This window comes from Garra rufa, chromosome 12 (genome assembly GCF_049309525.1).
Source record: "Garra rufa chromosome 12, GarRuf1.0, whole genome shotgun sequence".
Taxonomy (NCBI): Eukaryota; Metazoa; Chordata; class Actinopteri; order Cypriniformes; family Cyprinidae; genus Garra; species Garra rufa.
The window spans coordinates 18,019,895-18,037,071 of NC_133372.1; the positions used below are offsets into that span (position 1 = coordinate 18,019,895).

A 17,177-nucleotide genomic window follows, 5' to 3' on the forward strand; every position below is an offset into this window, starting at 1 on the left:
AATGAAATGTATTAATAAATATGAATATTTGCATAGAAATACAGACTGACCAAGCAATGGAAGTGAATTAATAACGAATAACCTCTCCATATATCTTAGGGACAAAACATGAGGTAAGTTGCACTGTCTTGCTTCAGACTTATGTCATCCATTGTATGAATAACGTTAAATGTACGCAACATTTCCGTTCGCATCCAGACTGCCATATGCTTTCAGCGCCATCTCTCGTGTACACGCACGCAGCATCGATCATTAGATAATGAACAGCTTTTTTTTTTTTTTAACTTTAACTAGCGTTTTTGCTAGACTTAAAAAGTATGAGCTTGTATTGAAAGATCAGAGAAATGGCACTACCGGAAATGCTTCGGGACCAGACATGCGCAGTAGCGTTCCAACGCGCTTGTTATTGTTTATGTCCTTGAAATGGTCTATACTACCGTAAAATTACATGTAATGTTCAATATAGTTTTTCACCATATTTAGTAGGGGAACTTACCATTAACCAATTATTAGTTTTTTTTACTGTAGCATTTTTACAATCTTTTACCATTAAAAATTACTGTCATTTTTTACAGTGTACATAAGCAGTCATCATGGACTAACTCGCCTGTAAGCTTTGTAGACCAAAGTCTTGAGTGCTATTTCTTTCTGGAAGGTGTGGTCCTCCTCTAGACCCTGCAGTGATGATAGCTCAGCAAGACTCTGAAGAAAGAATGCATAAAATAGTGTAAAAATTAAAGGAATTAGAAGCAAAAGAGGCATAACAGCCATACAGTTCAGGTGTGTGATGCTTTATGCCAGGGGTGCCCACCCACGTTTCTGGAGATCTACCTTACTGCAGAGTTTAGTTCCAACCCTAATCAAACACACCTGTCTGTAATCATCAAGTGCTCCTTAAGATCCTAATTCATTGGTTCAAGTGTGTTTGATCAGGGTTGGAGCTGAACTCTACAGTAAGGTAGATCTCCAGGAACAGGGTTGAGCACCCCTGCTTTATGCGTTAGTTCTCTTGATTATCTGCTACTTACAATTCTTGTTTAAGACCATTATTTTATACAGTTTTAAGTAAAAGAACATGTTTTCAGTTTGAATGTAGTTATTTGTTCTGAAGTAGCAATATATTGTGCAACAATGTATCATGGTACAAAATGTGTGCATAGTGGATGATTATATTATTAATCATGATATAGAGTTATACAATGTTGAGTTAATTAAAAGGTTTTTTAGTGATCTGATCATAAGCGATCAGACTAGATGCATTACCATTTCCATCTGGTATTAACATGCATTTCAAATGTGTCTTCTGTGAATATTTGTGTTTGATTTATTGGTGATACTCCCCTCTCATTTCGTCACACTCTATATCACTTTCTTGGGAGTGTCTATCGTGGCACATGAATGTTATTGAATAAGCATTCACGTTATGCAGCCTATTAGTGAACAGGATAGCAAGCGAATGAAAATAAAGAGTGCAAACTTTGAATCGCAAAGTTTATTACCAGCAAGCGACCTAGTCCAATTCTAGAGTTTGAGTCTTTAACCAGTCAAGCCTCAGTCAAGTCCAAGTCCAAAAATATCACAGTCAACTAAACACTAGTGCATGTCAATAGCTAGTTTTAACCTTACTGTCTAGAAAAGGCAATGTCAATTTAAATGTAACTAAACCTCTCACTTTGATTTGTGATTTCAGATCATCTCATAATTAGTGCCCTGCTCAGCAAACTTAAAATCATATAACAGAAGTTACAGCAGACTTAATTTTCTTTACTGTAACATGTTTCAGAGTAAAACTGCTCATCAAATGTAAATTATAATAGGGCTGTGAAAAGTTCTGGACCAGGACAGTAAATGGGCACAAAATAAATGTGCTGGAGTTTTGAACTGTAATTTTTGATAATACAGCAAAGTCAACCATTAGAACAGTTACACCCCTAATGTTTACATGCATGAAGAATGTGAGATCTCTGAACCTGCAGGATGATGTCATAGAGTCGTATGAGGTCCTGTGGTCGTGGTCCTCTCTTGTTCTCATCAGTCTGTGGCTCCTTCAGTTTGGCTTGCAGCGCATGAGCCATGCTCTCATTCCTCCTCACCACAGTCCACAGCTTGATATATGTCAGATAGCTGCATGTAGATATGTATATCACCACATGTGATTGTCAGGCATATGTATATAACCATATGATTGTCAGGCATCACAACACAAGTAGTTTAAAAATGACTTCTGATTTTTCACCAGTTGTCATACTAACCTGTGCAGGTATTGCAGGTTGGACACCTTGCCACTATCAGCACCTTCTGCTGCTCTCTCTCTCTGCTTCTGTGGAGGCAAAACACAAAAACACACACACCTTTAAGTTCAACAGTTTTTTACATTATAGGTTTTTGGATGTCAGTGTTTGTCATTAATTAGCAAGACTGTGGCGATTGAAAATAGTATTAGACTTATTATTCTTAAAATCTTTTGTTATTATGAAAAGAACTGTCGGAGCCAATAGCCTTGTGGGCAACATGCAACATATAGAACAAATTTTGGGTATCCAGAGTTCGAGTCCCGGCTTGCAGACCTTTTGTGATCCCATCCTCCTATCTATCCCACCTCCAAAAATCTTTAACAAAAAAAGAACTGAATAACAACACTTTTTTTTTTTTCAATTTTTAATGACAACACTGCTCAGTGCATTTGTCTTTAAAAGGTGCTATTAAAAGAAAAAAAAAAGTGCAGTTTACAACCTTACAACAACATTTAATAAGCAACAACAGCCATTACAAAAGTTGCTAAGCAATTCAATTGCACACCAACAATGTTGTCAGCTGTTAATGCACAATTATACCATTTTAGATTGACTAACTGTAATATTGTAAAACATTTCTATTCAAACTGAAAGCATGAATCTGAGCTATCTGCTAACTTACTTATGCTTATGATTTGAAGTTTAAAAAATATATACATACAGCATACACCATTAATTGTAATAATCCAGTGAGACAACAGATCTCATGGAGATCTGATCTCATCATCATCCAGTCTGTCTGGAATGATATGAAGAAACAAAAACTGAGACAGACTAAATCCAGATGAACTGTGGCAATGTCACCAAGATGCTTCAAGAAACCTACCTGCAAAGCTACAGTACTATTAAATAGGGGTGTAAATCGGAGCCTTCAAGACGATTCGATACGATACCGATTTCTTAAGCCAACGATTTGATTATTTTCGATACTTCAGAATTCCCTGTGATATGATGCGATTCGATCCGATTCGATTCAATACTAGATATTTTTACATGATATCTATTAAGTTTCAAATAAATCAACAAAAATAGTAAATAATTTGCCTTTTATTGAGAATACAGAAACAGTATTCTATTCACATAATGTGCATGTTACACTAAAGCAGTTGTGCTCAATGCACTGCAAATAGAACAGCAAATATAACAGTTACTGCATCTACAAAGTACAATCAGATAAATTGTAATAAGAACAACAACAAAAAAAAAAAGTCTAATGCTTATAGTGCAGGTCTACTATGGCCAATTAGCCTATTCGCGGTTTTAAAAAAGTTTCTTTCATACAAAATTGGTTACATTTTGAAAATACAATTTGCATCTTATTAAGAGGTAATGGTCACACATCCTCTGCAGTAGATGAACTGCAAATAGAATACTACTCCACAAAATCAGTTCAAAATCATCGCTCTTGAAAGTCAGACAACATGAGGTGTGTGAACATGAACAACATAGATAGACTGTGAAACGAAAGTAACGCGTGTGAAGACAATAATGAGGTTAGCGCCACCCGCAGCTTAGGAGTAGGTAGTACGCTTAATACGTCGGAGCCATATACAGTAAAAGAAAGGTCGGAACGGATGCTAAAAATAGACAAGTGAACAAACAGGCGGCAAAATAAACACATTAATTGATACTCTTGCAGACGAATCGATGCATTGAATCGTCGGCTGCATAATCGATGCATCGATACAAATCGATTAATATTTACACCCCTACTATTAAAAGTTTTGGGCACTTGTGTAAAAATGCTATAAAATGAGGATGCATTCAAAAATGATGTCATAAATAGTATTTTTTTTAATTAATTATCCTCTATTAACTAAATTAAAACATTTGGTGTGACCATCCTTTGCGTTTAAAGCAGCTTTAGCCCTAGGTGCACTTGCGCATAGTTTTTCCAGGTAGCTTTGCAGGTAGGTCTCTTGAAGCATCTTAGAGAAGTTGCCACAGTTCTTCTGGATTTAGTCTGTCTCAGTTTGTTCTGTTTCTTCATGTCATTCCAGATAGACGATGAGATCAAATCTTATATATTTTTATATATTTATATTTACACACATATACACACACACACACACACACAAACACATATATAACAGTTCCCTGCAGGTGATCAGGGATCTCAATCAAAGCAGTTGAGCCTTAACAGCCATCTTCAAGAAACGGCTAAAGCTTCACCCTCTAACACTAGCACTTTCTATTCTATTTCTATTCCATCTACTTGTTATTCACACATTTCTGTAATTAATATCTCAATTAATTGCATATCAATATAATATTATACTGTATAAATTGCATACTTAATCTAGAAATTAAAGTAGAAACAACAAAGATGGTATATTTTAAATTTGGGTCATTGGCTCAAATTTTAGATTTTGCCAATATTTGTTGTGAAGATATATAAACGTGTATAATGATGAAAGCCAAACTATAACATTTCATTAATGTATATTCACTGAGTAAACCACTATTTTGTAGAGGGGGATCAAATGACAATTTTCTCCTGAGATTCAGAGCCAAATTACATAGGGCTAAAATGACTCGAGAAAGATAGCAGCATCGTGTTATTTTTACAAAGAGATTGGTAGGTCTATTAGTAAAATCTGTTGACTAATGTAGCAATCCTTGCTACATTATATGCCAATGGCAACTGTTAAAAAAAGGGAACATTTCGGTACTATGCAATTGTTTCGATAGAGGGAAACAAGATAAATGTAACGTTATTCTTTAGACATTCCTCTTTAAATACAGTAAGTATAAGCTGTATACAAAGTCGTAAACATTTTGTTTTCAAATACTGAAAATGGAGCTGGATTGAGATCCCCATCTCTCTAGGTAAATTATATAGGGCCTTGAAAACGAAGATAAGTACTAGAATCTAAAATCATAATGAAATGTCTTTAATACTTCTTGAGTTACAGGTAAACAAACTTTGGGAAAAGAAGATTTGTGGCAGTCAGGTGCGTTGAATGCAGTAGTTTTGACAGAAGGAAACAAGATACAGGAATCAACAAGATTTCTAGTTTCAACATTATTTGTTCTTCAGAAATTCCTCTTTAAAAGAAAAAATAAGTATCATCTGTATGCAAAGTGGCCCACGTTTAATTTTTGACCACTGGCAATGTAACAATTTACTGCTGGAAAAATATTTAGATCCCAATACCTCCAGAACTGAACCATATATGGCCGTAAAAATGAAGATCCGAAACCAAATTCTAAAAGGGTATTAAGATATAATACTGCTTTAACACCATAGATATAATACAGGTATTAATACTGCTTGTCATGAGTTACAGACATTTTTGAGATTACACATTTTTGAATGGTCACCATTGGCAAATAATGTAACAAAGATTGCTGAAGTCAACAGATTTTACTAATAGACCCACCAATCTCTTTGTAAAAATAACGGTTTTAGCCAAACAATTATAGCCATTCAACATTAAAGTATAACTAAAAGCCATTATTTTTAACATTTAATATTACTCTAATTTTGCACTGTTTTGACTGTATGCAGCAACGCCAGTGTTTTGGCAATACAAATGTACAAATTATTGTCATGCCAATAAAGCACCTAAGAAACTGAAAGAGCAAGAGAGAGAGAGCACACTGCTAAAATCTCACTAAGGGTACATTGATGCATCACATAATCATATTTAGGAAAGTGTAACACAGCAGTAATGGGCCTCTTACCACATCAGTCCTGAGCTCCTCTCTGACAGCTTGGATGGTGTCTCTACACTCCGCCAGCAGGCTCTCATAGAGGCGCTCCTTTGTCTCTTCATTATCTGCCTGTGAACAGTAACAGACAGAACAGTCAGGATACCTGCTCTTATTATATATTGCATGTGCAACTGTACAGTGAAATTCTATTTTTCAAACTGCATGTGCTCTATAGCCATAACAGAGTTTTCACAAAGCTTGTGGTGCAGACTGTGTGTTAAGTACAGGAAACACCTTTCACACCAGATCAAACAAATCTAAGTGTGCACCAGCCTAACAAGATATGTAGTCCAGGAGTGTGGATTGGTGTGCTTATAAACTCAGTTTATGAGTTTACTCTGTTTGTGAGTTCAGAGGAAGAGAGCTGTGCATTTAGTTGAGCTGAGCTACTCTGGTAGCTGTATCTGGTGTGAGGTTGCAGTGTTATAACTCCATTATGTGCCGTTGGATATATCTTGTCCAAGTGTAAGATGACTCCAATTTTAACTATTATTACTAAGATTATAATAATTAACACTATGTTCCTATGAGTAAATGTTTTGTAAAAGCCTAAAACCAGACTTCTAGAAAGCTGTAGGAGTTAAGGGCTGTTCAGGAAAAATAGAAATAAAGTAATAAAAAAACCTTTGTCACTTTTATGTTTCACCCCCTAGATCAGCGTTTCCCAACGTCAGTCCTCGCGCCCCCCTGCTCTGCATATTTTGTATGTATCTCTTATCACGTATGGCAATTGTTCTATTCGACCATAAAGTGCCCTGCAAAGTTGACATCATCATGTATTCCGCCATGATTCCAGTTCGAAACAAGTGATATATATTCCATAAGGGCATTAAATAGTACGTGACAGGAATTAAAATTTATTTATTTAGAGGTATATAATGTTACATTTCACAGTTTTATCTGTATGTGAAGACGCTACGGGCACCGGCAAAGGGCAAATCCATAAATGAACGTTCCGAAGTGAAGTAAATTTTAACGGATTTCCCCTGCTTAGGGAGTAGGGAGAAATGGACACTGTGTAGGGATCATGTCAATCGAAACACAGTTTATGCACGTAGCTCTCTTCTAACTAGCTGGTTATCGTATAATTAGGTGTGTTAACTAAGAGAGGCATGCAAAATATTTCCGGGGGGTTGTGGGGCTGGAGATGGGAAACGCGGGTCTAGATCATGATACATTTCACTTTGGATTTAGAAAGTTCTAGTCTCCTGGTGGGGACAAACATTCAAGCTTTAAATGCACTGTAATAACAACTAGAAGCTAAAGTTCGATGACAATTTTAAATGTCGGCTTGGAGAGCCAAACCGGGCAGCCTTGGGGCAAAAGGGCCAGAACACTTAGAGCTCTCTAATTGAATTGTTACTAGTAAAAATGCTATTACGACAAGTAATGCTTAGTATATTTTAGGCTAAAACGGCTTGCCATCAAAGCCACGACGGGTTGCTGTGCGGTTACTCTACTATTATTGTGTTGAATCGCTGGAGTGTTTGTATTTAAATACCTTTAAAAGACGTGCAAATGATGTCTTTGTTGACACAGACGGATAAATGCAGCCGTGCATCCCATGTTAGTTATTTAAACATATGAAACAGCTCATTTGCACTCAATGCAGCTCCTGCGTTCTTGAGCTGCCCCGCTGCGAAAATGCGCCCTTGCCATTTCATATTCAAATAAAAAAGCAGACTAGGCTATGACAGCTGGTTCAACAGAGTTGGCTAGCTGGATGTGAAACAATTTTTTGTGTTGTTTTCATATGCTTGTAATTGTTTTCCCTCTTTACTATTTCAACGTTCTGTCATCTAAATGAAACACTGTAAATAGGTCTTTGAATTGAGATCTTGAAGGATTGGTTATCCTGTGGCCCCCTCTTTTGGACAACATTAGCATTATTGCCTTCATCTCTGAATCATATTAACATTGCATCGTTTCCATTATATACTGATTCTTGTTAGAGCAATAAATAAATGCATACATAAATACATAAAAGAAGCCAAGACAAATGAACAATTTTTTTTATTGTAATTTTTTTTATGGAGTAACATTAAAGACAGAAAGCAGAATGCATCTGCTTTAAATGTTGAAATCCAATATAATGATCCACATCCGATTTATTTCTCAAACACCGTAAGGGGAAATCGGTTAAAAGTCCCGGATGAGTTTGCGCAAGCAAATGTAATCTTTTAGCTTTAAATCGGTTTGAACAATCAGGATAAGCGCAAGTAATTACCATTTTGAATAGCTGCTATACCCACAGTCTGTGTGCACTGTGTAAACAATGAGTGTCGTATACACGCGACAGATAGCTACGTATACTACGTCAGAACGTGTTCACATGTAACGAGCCGAAAGCTAAACTCGTGCTCAGGAGAGATGGACGTGGCTGTGTATCAAAGGTAAAAAATCATATAAATACTGTTCAGTTTCTCACAAAAACTGATTGTTTCGTGTCTTAGGACATCAGTGTATCGTCACAAGCCGCAGGGTGTAATTTGGATTTGTCTGTGTATGCTTTTCTTTCCTCTAAAGATTTGGTAACCATTGACTGCCATTATTTGACTGATAGACTGCACCGGTTTTTGTTAAAAATCTTCGTTTGTGTTCTGCTGAGGAAACAAAGTCACCTACATCTTGGATGCCCTGGGGGTAAACAAATAAACATCAAATTATCATTTTTGGGTGAACTATCCCTTTAAACCAGCTAAGACCAGCCAACCAGCCTAGGCTGGTATTAGCAGTTTTTTTCAGCAGGGTAGTTAGTTAAACATATAAAGCAGCTCATTTGCACTCAATGTAGCTCTTTAAAATGTTCTTCTATATTTATTGTGTTGAATTGCTGGAGTGTTTGCATTTAAATACCTTTAAAAGACGTGCAAATGATGTCGCGCTGAAGGCATGTATACGCGCTGAAGGAAAGCTTTCGGTTTTGAATTAAACAGCTCACAATCAGCTGAATTTAGCTCTTGATGTGTTCTAATGGGTATTTAGAATTAAATCGCTGGAATATTATAATTTAAAGGCGGTAGTTATTTGTATTTTCCACGATTTCAAAGTGAAAGTAGGTCACCGCTCTCCTGTTGAGTGGAGTGGAATCGCTCCTTTAGAGGGCGCATTTTTCATCAGCCCATGAAAGTCTATGGGACATTTTTCCATTCAGTGGAGAGGAATTGCTCCTTTAGAGGGGGCATTTTTTCTCAGCCTATGCAAGTCTATGGGAATTTTTTTCACATTCAAAAATTAATAATAAATAAACTCTAAGTCTGATCAGTCTAAAAAGATATAGCAACAATCTGGTTGGTCAGGGCTCAGGGCTCCGCCGAGTTTGGGGCTTGTAGCCTTAAAGCCCTAGGAGGAGTAGCGTATAAAATTTAGTCTCAGAAGATTAATAATAATAATAATAATAATAATAATAACTAGAAGCTAAAGTTCGATGACAAACTTTAAATGTTGGCTTGGAGAGCCAAACCGGGCAGCCTTGGGGCAAAAGGGCCAGAACACTTAGAGCTCTCTAATTGAATTGTTACTAGTAAAAATGCTATTACGACAAGTAATGCTTAGTATATTTTAGGCTAAAACTGTTTGCCATAGAAGACTAATGTGTGGAGCGCGTGCCTCAAAGCCACGACCCGTTGCTGTGCGGTTACTCTACTATTATTGTGCTGAATCGCTGGAGTGTTTGTATTTAAATACCTTTAAAAGACGTGCAAATGATGTCTTTGTTGACACAGACGGATAAATGCAGCCGTGCATCCCATGTTAGTTATTTAAACATATGAAACAGCTCATTTGCACTCAATGCAGCTCTTTAAAATATTCTTCTATATTTATTGTGTTGAATTTAGTGTTTGTATTTAAATACCTTTAAAAGACGTTCAGTGATGTATAGTTCGCAGACGGACATCTCAGAGCCGTGAAGCTCAAGTCTAACACACTGCTGAACACAGCGCTCTCTGTATGAAAAAAAAAAAAAACTGCTCACAAACACCTGCATTTAGCTCTTGATATTTTCTAATGGGTGGACTGAATTAAATCGCTGCAATATTGTAATTTTAAAGGCTGTCAAATTCGTGCAAATTATGTCGTTTGTGACCACGTATACGCGTTGAAGGCAAGCTGTACGCGGTGAAGGAAATGCTTAGGGTTTTGAATAAAACGGCTCACAAACAGCGTTATTTTAAAGCGTTATTTATTTGCATTTTCCACCGATGTGAAAGTGAAAGTAGGTAAGAGCTCAGCAATCTCCTGTTGAGTGGAGTGGAATTACTCCTTTAGAGGGCGCATTTTTTCTCAGCCCATGTAAGTCTGTGGCAGGGGTTCCCAACCTTTTTTCCCCAGGGCCCCCCTCCTTCTCCGGTCAATTTTGCAAGGCCCCCCTATGCCTGACATGTCCTCTTATACTGCACTTCCACACTAAAGAGAAATTTTTTTATTTTTAAACCTTTTTTTATTAACCAAAACAACTGTTTTGCCTTTTTATTCTTCTACTGTATGTTATAAAAAACTCAAAAAAAAAATTCAAACAAACTTTAAATTAAAATTTTAAATATACCTAATCTTTAAAGAAAACCTCTGCTCAATTCTAACTTTTTAAAATTACACACACACACACACACACACATGTTGGGTTTACATGTTTTATGGGGACATTCCATAGGCATAATGGTTTTTATACTGTACAAACCGTACTTTCTATGGCCCTACACCTAAACCTAGCCCTCACAGGAGATTGTGCACACTTTTACTTCCTCAAAAAAACCTCATTGTGCATGATTTATAAGCCTGTTTCCTCATGGGGACCTGAGAAATGTCCCCACACGGTCAAAATCTACTGGTATTCCTATCCTTGTGGGGACATTTGGTCCCCATAACGTGATGAATACCAGGTACACACACACACACACACACACACACACACTTAAAGCTCCTGAATTCTTTACTTCAGACATTCTTTACAACTTCATAGTAGGCTACTTTTTCTTAAATAAGTTAGACTTTTTCTTAATTAAACAACAGGGACATACCAAAAGACCACTAAACCTATACCTTTGAACTTGACTGACTGAATAGCTACTGTTTGTATCCATTAAAAAATAATACACAAATTTAAAATACAGCAAATACATTCTAAATCTGTTGAAACACATCGATGTAAAGGTTTGACGAAGACGGGATCAGTGAACTCTGTCAGTGCACGCCTGATGCTCATAAACACCGAGCCTCATTCCTCTTCTAATGGGTGCGCATCCATTATAAAACACTCACAGGACAATAATTTGGACAACTAGGAAAATGTTTTGAAATGTCACGCAAAAATAAGATAGGGATAAGAGCCCCGAGAACACGCATAGTTTGTGAATCAATTGCGTGTCTAATGTACGACTCTGATATACACGAGTGTTATACATTAGGCACCCGCAAGTTCTCTATTATTAGCCTACACTAATCGTCTTTACCTTTAAATTAGCGCGACGGTTTGCTTCATGCATGCAGCCGAGAGATGAAACATTAGTTTGCGTACAGCGTTTGGAAGTTTTGAGCCGCCATTCAGTCTGGATTTAACAGTGCGATGAGGCTTGCTGCGCCAAGTCTGAAGCAATCAATCACAGAACACGAGAGAGGTTGTGCTTTTATTCTTTTCATTTAGCACATTAATAATGAAATTAAACAATTATAGGATAACATTTAAATTAATTTTAAGAAATCTCGCGGATCACTGAGGCCCCCTAGTGGGTCGGGACCCCCCGGTTGGGAACCGCTGGTCTATGGGACATATTTCCATTCAGTGGAGTGAATTGCTCCTTTAGAGGAGGCATTTTTTCTCAGCCCATTGAAATCCTATAGGAATTTTTCATGTAAAAATAATAAATCAACTGTAAGTCTGATCAGTCCAAATAGATATAGCAACACTTTCATGACCAGGGCCCAGGTCTCTGCCAAGTTTGGGGCTTGTGGCATTAAAGGCCTAGGAGGAGTAGCGTATAAAAATTTAGTCTCAGAAAAAATATAATAATAACTAGAAGCTAAAGTTCGATGACAAACTTTAAATGTTGGCTTGGAGAAGCAAACCGGGCAGCCTTCGGGCAAAAGGGCCAGCCCAGAACCCTTAGAGCTCTCTGATTGAATTGTTGCTAGTAAAAATGCTATCACGAAAAGTAATACTTAGTATATTTTAGGCTAAAACAGCTTGCCATAGAGGATTTATGTGTATTTTAGGTTAAAACGGCTTGCCATACAACAAGTGTACAGCGCGTGCTTGAAAGCCACGACGCGTTGCTGTGCGGTTGAGCCTAAAAGCAGAAATAAGCAAGCATTTAAGCTGTGTAATATATTACTCTACTATTATTGTGTTTAATCGCTGGAGTGTTTGTATTTAAATACATTTAAAAGACGTGCAAATGATGTCTTTGATGCAGACGAAGACTGAGCAGTGCATTCAATGTTAGTTAGTTAAGCCTGTGAAAAAAGTCATTTGAACTCAATGTAGGTCTTTAAAATATTCTTCTATATTTATTGTGTGGAATCGCTGGAGTGTTTGTATTAAAATACCTTTAAAAGACGTGCAAATGATGTCTTTGTTAACAGACACATAAATGCAGCCGTGCATCTCCTGTTAGTTAAGCCTATGAAAAAAGTCATTTGCACCCAATGCAGGTCTTTAAAATATTCTTCTATATTTATTGTGTGCAATCGCTGGAGTGTTTGTATTTACATGCCTTTAAAAGAAGTGCAGTCATGTATAATTCTCAGACGGACATCTCGGAGCTCATGTCTACACTGCTGAACACAGCGCTCTCTGTATGAAAAAAAAAAAAAACTCACAAACAACTGCATTTAGCTGTTGATATTTTCTAATGGGTGGAATGAATTAAATCGCTGCAATATTGTAATTTTAAAGGCGTTCTAATTCGTGCAAATTATGTCGTTCGTCTCCATGTATACTCGTTGAAGGCAATCTGTGCTTAGGGTTTTGAATAAATTCGCTCAAACAGCTGAATTCAGGTCTTGATGTGTTCTAATGGGTATTTAAAATTAAATGGCTGGAATATTGTAATTTTAAAGGTGTTATTTATATGCATTTTCCACCGAAGTCAAAGTGAAAGTGTGGGTCACAGCTTGGTAACATGTTCGTTGAAACCTATTGAATAGCTCATTTGCAGCTAATGTAGTTCTTTAAAATATTCTTTTATATTTATTGTGTTGGATCGCTGGAGTGTTTTTATTTAAATGCTTTTAAAAGACGTGCAGTCTAATTCTCAGTCGGGTAACGTTAAAGCACTGTCTTCAGCAAATGTGTGTTATACAGACGAGCTTCACGGCTCGGAGCTAAGTTAACTTTGAAATAAAACAGATCACAAAAGGCTGATTTGTTGATGTGTTCTAATGCAGTGTTTCTCAACTCCAGTCCTCGGGACCCACTGCTCTGCACATTTTGTATGTTTCTGAGTCTGACACACTCAGTTCAGTTCATGAATCTTTCTACTAATGAGCTGATGATCAAAATCAGGTGCCTTAAATGAGGAAGACATACAAAATGTGCAGAGCAGTGGGTCCCGAGGACTGGAGTTGAGAAACACTGTTCTAATGGGTATTTACAAATAAATCGCTGAAATATATTAATTTTAAAGGCGTTCTAATTCGTGCAAATTATTTTGTTTATGAGCACATACAGAGAGAGTTCGTGCTGACGGCTTGTATACTCGCTGAAGGGTGCAAGCTTTCCTTTTACAAGAACTGCTCTCAAACCACTGAATTTAGCTGTTGATGTGTTCTAATGGGTATTTAGAGTTAAATCGCTGTAATATTTAAATTTTAAAAAGCGGTATTTATTTGTATTTCCACCGATTTCAGAGTGACTGTAAGTAAGAGGTTGAGTCCCGCCTCTTCAGTGGAGAGGTATTGCGCCTTTAGATGGCGCATTTTTTCTCAGCCCATTGAAATCCCATAGAAATTTTTAATGTAAAAAAATTATTATTAAATCAACTGTAAGTCTGATCATTCCAAAAAGATATAGCAACACTTTGGTGACCAGGGCCCAGGGCTCCGCCGAATTTGGGGCTTGTAGCCTTAAAGCTCTAGGAGGAGTAGCGTATAGAATTTTAGTCTCAGAAGAAGTTTAATAATAACTAGAAGCTAAAGTTCGATGACAAACTTTAAATGTTGGCTTGGAGAGCCAAATTGGGCAGCCTTCGGGCAAAAGGGCCAGCCCAGAACACTTAGAGCTCTGTAATTGAATTGTTGCTAGTAAAAATGGCAGTACGACTAGAAATGCTTAGTATATTTTAGGCTAAAACAGCTTGCCATAGAGGATCGTGTGTGGATTTTAGGTTAAAACGGCTTGCCATACTAGAATATGTGATGAGCGCCTGCTTCAAAGCCGCGTCGCGTTGCCGTGCGGTTGAGCCGAAAAGCAGAAATAAGCAAGCATTTAACCTTTGTAATATATTACTATACTATTATTGTGTTAAATCGCTGCAGTTTTTGTATTTAAATACCTTTAAAAGACGTGCAAATGATGTCTTTGATGATGCAGACGAAGAACTAAGCAGTGCAAACAGCTCATTTGCACTCAATGCAGCTCTTTAAAATATTCTTCTATATTTATTGTGTGCAATCGCTGGAATGTTTTTATTTGATTACCTTTAAAAGACGTGCAAATGAATTCTTTGTTGACAGACTGATAATGCAGCCTTATGTTCCTTAAAAACCTTTGAAACAGGTCATTTGCATTCAATGCGGCTCTTTAAAATTTTCTTCTATATTTATTGTGTGCAATCGCTGGAGTGTTTTTATTTAAATGCCTTTAAAAGACGTGCAAATGATGTATTTGTTGACAGACTGATAATGCAGCCATACATCTCATGTTCGTTAGTAAAACGTTTGAAATAGCTCATTTACACCCAATGTAGCTCTTTAAAATATTCTTCTATATTTATAGTGTACAATCGCTGGAGTGTTTTTATTTAAATGCTTTTAAAAGACGTTCAGTCATGTATAATTCTCAGTCGGGTTAGCTCCGAGCCGTGAAGCTCGTCTGTGTAACACATTTGCTGAAGACAGTACTTCAACTTTGAAATAAAACAGATCACAAACTGATTTAGCTGTTGATGTGTTGTAATGGGTATTTAGAGTTAAATCGCTGTAATATTTTAATTTTAAAGGCGTTCTAATTCGTGCAAATTAGGTCGTTTGTGAGCAGATATACAGAGAGAGTACGTGCTGAAGCTGTACACGGTGAAGGAATGCTTAGAGTTTTGAATAAATTTGCTCAAATAGCTGAATTCAGGTCTTGATGTGTTCTAATGGGTATTTACAATTAAATCGCTGGAATATTTTAATTTTAAAGGCGTTATTTATTTGCATTTTCCATCGAAGTCAAAGTGGAAGTTGGTCAGAGCTCAGCGATCTCCTGTTGAGTAGAGAGGAATTACTCCTTTAGAGGGCGCTTTTTTTCTCAGCCCATTCAAATCTATGGGACATATTTCCATTCAGTGGAGAGTTCCATTCAGTGGAGAGGTATTGCTCCATTAGAGGGCGAAATTTTAGGAATTTTTAATGTAAAAAAATTAATAATAAATCAACTGTAAATCTGATCAGTCCAAATAGATATAGCAACACTTTCGAGACAAGGGCCCAGGTCTCTGCCAAGTTTGGGGCTTGTAGCCTTAAAGCTCTAGGAGGAGTAGCGTATAGAATTTTAGTCTCAGAAGAATTTTAATAATAATAATAATAATAATAAGTTTAAATAGCATAACAATATGTTGGCTTCTCCAAGCCAACATAACTAGAAGCTAAAGTTCGATGACAAACTTTAAATGTTGGCTTGGAGAAGCAAACCGGGCAGCCTTCGGGCAAAAGGGCCAGCCCAGAACACTTAGAGCTCTCTGATTGAATTGTTGCTAGTAAAAATGCTATTACGATAAGTAATGCTTAGTATATTTTAGGCTAAACAGCTTGCCATAGAGGATTTATGTGTATTTTAGGTTAAAACGGCTTGCCATACAACAAGTGTGCAGCGCGTGCTTGAAAGCGTTGCTGTGCGGTTGAGCCTAAAAGCAGAAATAAGCAAGCATTTAAGCTGTGTAATATATTACTCTACTATTATTGTGTTTAATCGCTGGAGTGTTTGTATACCTTTAAAAGACGTGCAAATGATGTCTTTGATGCAGATGAAGACTGAGCAGTGCATTCAATGTTAGTTAGTTAAGCCAGTGAAAAAAGTCATTTGCACTCAATGTAGGTCTTTAAAATATTCTTCTATATTTATTGTGTGCAATCGCTGGAGTGTTTGTATTTAAATGCCTTTAAAAGACGTGCAGTCATGTATAATTGTCAGTTGGACATCTCGGAGCTCATAACACACTGCTGAACACAGCGCTCTCTGTATGAAAAAAAAAAATACTCACGAACAACTGCATTTAGCTGTTGATATTCTCTAATGGGTGGACTTAATTAAATCGCTGCAATATTGTAATTTTAAAGGCGGTCAAATTCGTGCAAATTATGTCGTTCGTCTCCATGTATCATAGTTGAAGGCAATCTGTACGCGGTGAAGGAAATGCTTAGGGTTTTCAATAAATTCGTTCAAACAGCTGAATTCAGGTCTTGATGTGTTCTAATGGGTATTTATAATTAAATGGCTGGAATATTGTAATTTTAAAGGCGTTATTTATATGCATTTTACACCGAAGTCAAAGTGAAAGTATAGGTTACAGCTCGGTAACATGTTCGTTAGTGAAACCTATTGAACAGCTCATTTGCAGCTAATATAGTTCTTTAAAATATTCTTGTATATTTATTGTGTTGGATCGCTGGAGTGTTTTTATTTAAATGCTTTTAAAAGACGCGCAGTCATGTATAATTCTCAGTCGGGTAAATTAGCTCCGAGCCGTAAAGCTCATCTGTATAACACATTTGCTGAAGACAGTGCTTTAACTTTGAAATAAAACAGATCACAAAAGGTTGATTTGTTGATGTGTTCTAATGGGTATTTACAAATAAATCGCTGAAATATATAAATTTTAAAGGCACTCTAATTCGTGCAATTTATGTTGTTTATGAGCACATACAGAGAGAGTTCGTGCTGACGGCTTGTATACTCGCTGAAGGGTGCAAGCATTTCTTTTACAAGAACTGCTCACAAACCACTGAATTTAGCTGTTGATGTGTTCT

At 36.8% G+C, this 17,177-nt stretch overlaps 1 protein-coding gene across 1 annotated transcript in view; it reads right to left on the minus strand.

Moving 5' to 3' along the window:
* The window catches only part of srp68 (signal recognition particle 68), a 119,893-nt gene that overhangs the window by 8,045 nt on the left and 94,671 nt on the right, over nt 1–17,177 (minus strand). The window contains exons 9-12 of the mRNA XM_073851569.1: nt 5,982–6,080; nt 2,253–2,320; nt 1,971–2,124; nt 608–702 (exon numbers count right to left, since the gene is read on the minus strand). Of these exons, the coding sequence (XP_073707670.1) occupies nt 608–702; nt 1,971–2,124; nt 2,253–2,320; nt 5,982–6,080 (416 nt within the window). The remainder of the gene's footprint in view (nt 1–607; nt 703–1,970; nt 2,125–2,252; nt 2,321–5,981; nt 6,081–17,177) is intronic.